This window comes from Protopterus annectens, chromosome 7.part1 (genome assembly GCF_019279795.1).
Source record: "Protopterus annectens isolate FY-2018-M chromosome 7.part1, PAN1.0, whole genome shotgun sequence".
NCBI classification, from domain to species: domain Eukaryota; kingdom Metazoa; phylum Chordata; order Ceratodontiformes; family Protopteridae; genus Protopterus; species Protopterus annectens.
Window position 1 is genome coordinate 145,868,397 of NC_056740.1, and position 10,000 is coordinate 145,878,396.

The following is a 10,000-nucleotide window of genomic DNA, read 5'->3' on the forward strand; positions in this document are numbered from 1 at the left end:
TATATATATATATATATATATATATATATATATATATATATATGTGTGTGTGTAATATATATATGAGATTTATATGTTTATGCATTTAGACATTTTCTGCAGCTTTAGGATTTTGGACATTTTTGTACAACTTTAGGATTTAAACACTTAAAAGTTAATTTAGTCCTGAATTTATTAATGGCTTGAGCTTTTACTTTAGAGGTGCTGTAGTGAAGAAATTGGGCTACTGCTTCTTATACAAACAGATTGCATTGTTTAATGTCAAAAAATGTTTTTAATGGTTTTTGAGTACTTTTTAAATACTGGAATTTTGATTAATGACTACAATATAGTAATGTTAAACATTCTTAAGTGCAAACAGATATGAGCTGCCACTGATTGGTACTACACCTCATGCTCTGTAATGCTTAATAGATCCAAAACATCCACATTTGAGCTGAATGGTGTCTAAGAACAGAGAATGTGGCACTGCTGGAAAAGCTACAACAATGTTATGGCAATGAGCTTTCCATTGTATGTTTAAAATCCAAGTAAAACTGGGTTTCTGCATTGGATACATCAGCTGACTTGACTAATAAGAACCATTTCTATTTTAGGTGATACCAAACTATTCATCAAGAGAAGAGTATGAAAAAATGTTTGCAATGGGCATCACCATGTAAGAATACATTTTATGCTTAACATCTTTTATTTACTTAACTATTTTGCTTGTCTTCTACACTCTGGGCCCTTCTCAGGTATGACATAGGACAAAGTTATTAACTTAAACCTGTACTAACCACACCGTAATATAAACATAAGAACTATTAGTCTCTATACCAGAAGAATGCAAAGTTCCTGTAATCACGGCTGCACAGGTAAAAACCACACTATCCAAAGCCAAGAACACAGCATCCATGAGACCTGACAACATCCCAGGCTGCATTCTACATGAACTACAGAATGAACTGACACCCCACCTAAACACCATGGTCAATCATAGCCTCACCTCAGGCTTTGTGCCCACTGAATGGCACACAGCGATGGTTATCCCACTCCACAAAGGGGAAATCACCACAGACCCTGGGAACTACACCCCATTAGCCTGATGAGCCTGGTCTGCAAGGCCATGGAACGAATCATCATGGAACTTATAAACAAAGACATTGGTAATCTCCAAACTCTGGACTCCACCCAGTTTGGGTTTGTAAAAGGCAGATCATGTCTCCTAAACCTGATTGACTTCTTTGAAGCAGTCACTAAAGCCGTAGACTAGTGTAAGGTGGTTCACACAGTCTATCTACATCTCGCCAAGGCTTTTGACACCATCCCCCACGCTGGAATTATAGATTAACTCACTAAACTAGGTATAAATCCCTATGACACAACATGGGTTGCCAACTTCCTCACTGACAGAACCCACACTGTGAAAGTAGCAGACTCCAAATCCAACTTCAGACCAGTGACAGGTGGAGTACCACAGGGTTCAGTCATGGCTCCTCTCCTGTTTGGTATCTACTTTTCTGAAGTACAGGCTTACACAGAAGGTCTTTGGCTAATGAAGTTCGCAGATGACTGCAAACTAGGAGCCATAGCTGAAACTCCTAATGATGTGGACATCCTACAAAAGGGCCTCACTGAGACAGATGCCTGGTGTCAAAGCCATGGCCTCAAACTCGGTGCTAAAAAGTGCATTGTCATCCCCTTTGGTAAAAACTCTCTACCCATGAGCTGCCACATAGGTGATAGTCTACTTAACACCGAAAGTGTGATAAGAGACCTTGGAACACAGGTGGACAGTAGTCTCTCCTTTGATAATCACATTGCCACAGTAGTCAGGAAATCCTTCCACATGGCACCACCTCATCACAAAAGGTTTCTCATACAGGAAAAAAGAGGTCATTGTTCCCCTCTACTCATCACTCATTAGACCCATTATAGAGTGCAGTGCCCCTTTTGGTATGTACCTCACAAGACATCTACAACACCTGGAAAGGCCGCAGAAATACCCGACAAAGAGGATTAATGGACTGAAACAGATGCCCTATGCAGACAGTCTCAAAAAATTCCAGCTTTACTCCGCGTCACATATCACCAACTCAGAGGCGACCTATGCCTAACATACAAAGCTATGTCATACCCAGAGCCGTTGGACATGCTCCACTTAAATTCCAATCCCTCCGAGCTACACGCTCTAGGGACCTAAACCTTGGGACTACAATAAACACAACATGCTGGAGGGCTGGATTCCTGTCCCAGAGACTTCCCATACTCTGGAACAAACTACCTATCTATATCAAACAAAGCTTCACACTAGCACTCTTCAAAAAAATTCTTAATGATTGGATGGGAAATAGTAAATTCACCCCGGGGATCACCTCTGTGGCTCTGCTTGACAGGGGCACAGGAAAATAATTTTCTTTGGTGGCGAAAGTCAGAGTACCTTTTTGGCTAGGCTTGTATAGGCCCTAGAGCCGATAGCCTAGTACACATACCTATGAATCTATGAACAATATGCAAATATTTATTGTATGCAACAATTGTCCAGACAATTGCAATAGAGAACACCTCTGTCTCATTAACTAACAATGTAGAAGGACACATTGAAGTAGCAGTTAGATGCAGGACACATTGAAGTAGCAGTTAGATGCAGCTGTGTCACAGTAAATAAACTTAAGGTAAGTCATAGTAAAAGTATGAATGACCCACCATATTAGACATAAAACCGAGGTGTGTATGTAGTTAGGTTCAAGTATTACGTGCTAAGCAAATACAAGCTTCCTCTTGAATAAAATTTCTAAAGATAAACACAAGTATTAAGACTGAAATGATTTATCATCTGATGATTAAAGGCATCCCATATTTTTATTTTTGGGTGAGACACAAAACCTATTTCTTCCCTGTTACAAGATTGTGGCTGGAGCTAATTTTTAAATTCTAGAAAAACTGAGTTATCTTTTAATGGGCACTCAATTTATCTGTTGGCAAGTGACTTGATGCTTTACTAACAAGGTCAGATTGGGCCAGGGACAGATGTGGCATTTGACCTGAGTCCCTATCTTAGGGGACTCCCTACAGTAAGTATTTATTCCGTAATTTCCAGTAGTTAAAAATAAAAAGCAATTGTCTTGTCTGTAAACTGCTGTGGGTATTTAATGTTATACAATGGCTGCTTCTCTGCTCTGTCTTTTTTTTTTTTTTTGTCTCCCCAGGACATATCACTGGCCAGGCCTCCAGTGCCCCACTTTCATGCCAAGTCTACTACCCCCCCTTGGGACTTAATCTGATATCCTTTGGGCCAGTTGTGGATCATAAGGGCATCCTGGGAAATTGGCCATCTCCATTTCAGTCCTGGGGGAGTCTTTATATGCCCTACCTACTTCCCTGCCCTGCCTCTCATGCTCATTGCTTAAATTTGAGGGCAACTCCCCTTTTTAAATCATGCCGCTTCTAAGAAATCTTTTGTGATGACCCCCCCCCCAATCTGAGATGGGCATGCCCGTCAGTTACCAGAGACACTATTTGAACCTTGGTCAACTGGGTCGTACACCACTGATTAAAGCTTTTCCTATCTTCTCTGTTTTGAGCAATGATTGCTCAAAATTCCACTCTGTCACTAGTTCAGCCACAGTGCAGCACTCCACATGTGAGAGACTGTTTTACTGTAGCCCAGTTACTAGAACCATCAGTAAAAGCAGTGAATTGGGGCTGAAGCAGTTATCCTAAAATAAATAGAATTATAAGAACTGTCTGGGTGGTTAGTTTGTGTGTGTGGCTTGCAGACTGAGGCTAGAACTGCTGTGCTGAAAAGTAAAATGGCCATGTGGATGGAGCTTTTTTATTTATTTTACATTTGTAAACTGGGTAGAGTCCGGCTAGGCAAGTAGCCCGTTTTCAGCAGAGGCCTGGGGAGATAAGCTCCATAACAATAGTACAAAAAGATTACAAAAATTTCTAAAAGATTAATAAACAATATACAAAAAGTTTGACACTTGCCAACAATCACAATTTACAAAAAGAGGAATGTAAAACAGAAAACATTACATTTCTTAAGCCTTACTACAGACAGTAATATGAAACTCATTAGATACACAACTAAAAACCATCGTGGTGTATTCGTTTGGTAGAAGTAAGACGAGACTTTTGCTGGAGACCACGGTGTAAAAAAAATTATTCATGTTAATATTACTTTCTTAACCTTTCTACAGCACCCTTGAACATTCATGAGGACAGTGACCCTAATTGTCGTACTATCCTAGATTGCAGTATAGCTATTAGCTAGGGTAATGTGACGGTAGGGATCTCTGCACACATTTGTGTGCTTATTTGCTCTTTCAGCTGGTAATTTTGAGTTTGTGAACTTTCAAGTGACTTTTCTTTTCTTTTTTTGTTTTTATCCCAGTAGATGTTGCTGTGATCATTCTAATCACCACTAATAAAGCCATGCATACCTTCAAAATTACATGAATATCAGGTAGCAACCCCCCCCCCCCATTTCAAATAAGGCAGCTGGCAGCGTGTTCTACTTGCTGTCGCATCATAGTGTTTGTACTGCAACACTAGGCATCCTTCCCCAAACTACACTGAAACAGTCGAGCAGCACATTCCAGTCAGCATTTACTCTGTTGCTTCACACAAATCATTTTAACAGAAGAATGACTTCAGCAAACAACAGCCAATGAGTAGACTGAAGGACATTTCAAAGCAGACAAAGCTTATTGTTTGAATTTTTTCTGGCAACATTGGTGGTCGTTAATTGATGATACATGTGGTAATGTGTAGTGATTTTGGGTACAAAGAAGAATATGTGCTGCACAGGAGAGGTTGCAAAACTGATTAGGTTACCCCTGCCCCTGTTTTTTATAAGACTGTTCTGATTTGGGTTGTTATGTGCTACAAAAATAAGAAAGATGATAAATGTGCTGACATTTTAGGAGAAAAAAATGTTTTATTAAGTTATTACAATGGGTTTGAAATGTTCTAATATAACAATAGGAGGAATCAAATGCAACAACACTGAGTATTTGGTAATAAAGTGAAAATAAGCATCTGGCATTGGCTGTGACTTGTAGTGTTATGCATTCATTGTCTGTTTACCTGCTTAATATAATTAAAGGTTGTAGGGGAGGCAGAGTTTATCCCATTAATCAACTGGTGTAAAAATGCCTTTCAGCTCTCCAGATTTTTGCAGAATATCGAGATTTCTGCATCATATATTTGGTCTGTTCCTCACAAAATTTGTGTTTTTTTGGCAAATTGCCGAGAATTGAAGTCACTAAATTATGATATAATTTTGAGTTTCAGACTTCATATCCTTCAGAAAATATATGAGAACATAAAACCTATTATTCTAGCAAATCTCTAACTTTATAAGAGCAGTATTTAAAATCTGTCCTTATTTTTGGGCCTTTGTCCAGATTTATTGTTTTAAGAGGGTGAGAAGTATGGGTGTAAGGCAAAGAAAAAATAAAAATTCTGAATAACTGAATAAAATGCAAAGTGTATCACAGCATGCACACACACAAATATATATGTACACAAAAGCCCATGGGCAGTTTGGAGAACTTCCCATTCACTTACAGTATCTCTTTGAAATGTGAGATGAGCACCTAGTGAAAACTCCAGCCATCGCATGGAGGATGTGCACAATAACTATATATACTGTTATCAATGTTCCAATCTTTTTGAAGTTAAGTAGTGTAATGTTAGATGAGTCTCCACTGGCATGTTAAAATGCTGTATATTGCTTTGTTACAGCTCCACTCGGACACTGTTGCATTTACATGGAGCTGGTGGACTGAGGAGGGGACAAGGTGTGCAAAATGAGTATGTTGCCCTTGACACCAAACTCCCTTGCTATACTCCTATGCTGTTGTATTTTTTTTTTTGCGTTGTGCTCTTCTTTCAGTAAGTTAACTTCCTCATTCTGTTTGTGGTTGTTTTTTGTGTTAAGTGTTTGAGTAATTCGGTTAAAGGTGCCATTTTCCGTCACAGTCCAGATCACAAAGGCAGAGTGCTTAAAGTTATTTTTTACACACTACAGAAATTGACAGAGAGATATCTACAGAGTATAACTTTTTCGGTTTGAATGTGTTACATGCTCGTTAATTTCTCATGGTTCCACATCACCTGATGTTTAAAGTCACTTAGTATCACTGGCTATTATAGTCAGATAAAATTTGGCAGCACATTTTGAGACCTACATTGACATTAGACTTATATTTGCCTGTTTCCTGCTCTGTTAATCGCATTGATGTCATTTAGCCTGACTGCTTCTCTGAAGAGGTTTATTGATCATCACTTATCAATCAACAGCTGCCCACGGTATATTGTGTCACTCTTGTAAGTATGCAGAGCTTTTTATGTATTTGCAGGATAATGAGGTTTATTATGTCAGATATGAAAGTATTTGACATAGACTGTTACCTAGTGTGACAACATTAAAGAGTGAATATTGACAACACGATTACCTTTCTTGTGGCAGTATTCACAGGCAAATTGACTGATGTTCTATTTCTTTGTAAGCCTGGTGTACCTCAAATAACAATGGCACTTTAAAATTATAATTGAATGCAGAATTGTAGCTAGTTAAGCTAACACCCTATGCAGTTCCCTCAGCTAGTGCCCCCCTTCAACTTAAAGATGAGCAAAAAAAAAGTCTGGTCTGAAACTGTAGCATGATACTTGTTCCACTTATCACCATTTAGGCAAACCCCTCTTAAACTTCAATTTAAGCCTCAGTATGAGTTATGTCCTAGCAATGTGAAGAATGGCCATAGTGGTACTGTTACACAGATGTGGCCCCATAGCAGACCACAAAACTGTGTCTTAGTTTTGCAAGTATCATGTAAAGCTATGAAACGCATGATTTTTTGAGCTAATAAGCCATGACATAGATGACCAACAAACCTTGGACCCAAACCAGTTTGGATTAATAAAAGTTAGGTCATTCATTCTAAACTAATCCCATTTAATTGAAAGTGCCACTGAAGACCTGGATGTGGGTCAGTTGAACATAAACCCATATGAAGTCTACCAGATAGCAAACTGCGACTCTAAAGAACCCACACTTTTGACAGGACTCTTCTAGCCAGAGGATTGTCATCAGTTGGGTTCTATAGGGATGTGTCCCAAACCCTGTGCTGCATCCACTTCTCAGAAGTTGAAGCAAATGTCAAGGGGCTGTTGCTAGTCCTTCATGACGTTTATAGAAACAATGGTCTGTCCCTCATGCCAAAGACCTCATTCTCCACAGTAAGATCAGCACCTTCCTGTGTGAAAGTTATGGGTTAGCACATTACTTTCATTTAAGATGAACGCCTCCTGCATATGTTAAAGTAACACCTTGCTTACTTTAATAACTAAACTTGAGAGATGGTTGGAAGACTTGCCAGTTCATGTTTAAATTGTGTGGAAAATAATGTATTCCCCAATAATAACTAACATTCTCAATACTAAGGGATGTCACTGCTACCATTCCTGATATCCCTTCGGCCATAAGGTTAGAGTGACCTATACTATTCTGTGTGATAGGCCATTACAGGCTACAGGAGTTCGTTTTGAATGATATTGGTCTTGTGATTCAGCAGACTTTCAGATTTTATTTATGTTGGCGTGTAGGTAATTTGGCTGGTATTTAAGGGAGATGGTAAAGTAAAGCCAGACACCCAAATACTTGAAGGAAAATGCACTCTCCAAGTTTCAAATGTATGGTAAAAGATGCACTAGCTCTGGGTGGCCTGATAAAGCCTTGCTGACATAGCTAATATAAATGCTATTTTCTAAGTTACCAAATTGCTGATGTTCAGTGTAAGGATCAGTGTTGCAATCTGCATCATAATGCGAGGGAATTATACTGCATGAGGCTGTGTGACCCATCTGGCTTGACTTCCAGATCTATTTGAGATTCGAAGCACAAGGCTGTCTTTTCTGAGACAACAGATGTCGGCAGGGTATATTGTATGTGCCTTTGTTTTCTTAATGCCTCATAACTATTTTCTTTACCTTCCATATGACTTCCAAAGCAATGATAACTGTTTTTTTTGAGAATTATTTTTTTCTGCTTTTTATTGACTTATTTTATTGTTGTATTTGCCTGTTAGAGATTGTGAATTGGACATCTTTCAGAGGCTGACCTTGTGCATGGGAAGGCTACCATCAAGTGCACTTGTGGTTGACAGATTACCACCAAAAGATTTTCATTGTTTGTTCTGCCTTGAAACCCTTTCTGGCCCACTTGAACCACTTTTCAACTAGAGCCTACACTCAGATTTTTTGCCGAAGGAATGAAAGAAGGCTATAGTCATTCCCCTGCACAAAGGAGGTCCAACTGCTGATATGGGTAACTGCAGGCCTACAAGTCTGACTTGCCTCATATGTAAGACCATGGGAAGAATCATCAAGGACATGATAAATGAGGACATGGGTAACCTGCAAATGCCAGCCACATCACAGTTTGGCTTTGTTAAAGAAAGGTTATGCCATACACCATTCAGGCATTGTAGACGAGCTTACTAATTTAGTCACCTGCTGGATAGCCAATTGGTTCACTGTTAGGACCCAGGAGGTCAAAATAAGGAGGCCACCTTCACCAACAGGCCAGTCATTCCTGGAATCTCCCAGGACTCAGTATGGGGCCCACTTCTTTTTGGGATCTATTTCTCTCAAATGGAAGCAAATACTGAAGGTTTATGACTAAGTTTGTAGATGATTGTAAACTGGGGGTTGTCACTGACTCCCCTGCAGACACAAGAAGGCCTATTTTTGACTAACAGATGGTGCCAAAGCCATGGCTTTAAAATCGGTGCTAAGAAATGCATAATTGTACCCTTTGGGAAGTCAACCATTCCAGCTAATTACATTGTCAATAATACCCTCCTAGAGTCAACCCTGTGGTCAGGCATCTGGGTATACACATAGACAGTAGCCTTACCTTTGACCACCTTGTGGCCACAGTGGTGAGGCAATCCTTTTATGTTGTGCAACTTATAAGTAAGTGCATAGCATCTAGGTCCAAGTGATTATCCCACTGTACTCTTCCCTTATCAGACCAACCACAGAGTACAGTGCTCCCTTTGGTATGTGCCAGGCATATGTGGCAATTAGAGCAACCTCCAAGATTCCTTACACAAAGGAATACAAGGCATAACCTACCTTATGTAGAACACCTTAAGGTCCATTCCTGTACTTAATCTACTATATACTGCTGAGGAATGATCTATGCCTGGTTTACAAGGCATCCGCAAACACCACACTTATGAATTTCCTGCATATTCGAAAGTCAAACAGTATCAGAAATGCAAGATCTAAGGACCTGAGTTTTGTCTGTGACTTGCAGAACATGCTGGAGAGATGAATACATGTCCCAGAGGCTTCCCTCCTATGGAATAGGCTTTCCATCCATGTGAAGCTGAGTTTGTCTATTACCCAATTTAAGTGCAACCTAGACCAGTGGATGGGGAATAGGAAATTTACACTGGGCCTGGCAGCCATGTCCCTTATGGACAGAGGTAGATTATAAATGCCTGGTCCTCAATGTCCTATTTGAACACAGGACATGGTATCCTTTTAGGAAAACTTGCTTAGGCTTAGAAAGCCCCCTCCCCCTGGTTTGTTAGCCTAGTAACAATCTATAAAGTTGACTGTATGATAACTTTCTACTTCAGTAAAAATCCAACTTTATAAAGACCACAGACTATAGTCCCTTTTCTAGGGTATAACAAAACATTGTACTTTAGAACAAGGGGAGGTAATAACTGAATCTGAGGGAGAGAAATATTTAGCTCAGGTTACCAAGGATTCCTATCTTACCAAAAAAATGGCAAAAATGCTAAGAATCAAAGCTTTTCTAGGCATGGAATATGAAGCCTCTGCAACTCCAACAGTTTTTGAAGGCTAAGGACACTGGCTGAAGATAGCCACAGATTTGTCACCCACATCTGTGTTTCCTCCTGTGGTACTGCCAGCTGCTAATGATCCTTCAGAGGCTAACCGCAGGACAGGAGCTGTGGTTACACATGGG

At 39.7% G+C, this 10,000-nt stretch overlaps 1 protein-coding gene across 1 annotated transcript in view; it reads left to right on the forward strand.

The window, feature by feature from the left end:
• The window catches only part of UROC1 (urocanate hydratase 1), a 1,269,467-nt gene that overhangs the window by 401,417 nt on the left and 858,050 nt on the right, over positions 1–10,000 (forward strand). Inside the window, exon 7 of the mRNA XM_044078604.1 lies at positions 597–658. Coding sequence (XP_043934539.1) covers positions 597–658 — 62 coding nt within the window. The remainder of the gene's footprint in view (positions 1–596; positions 659–10,000) is intronic.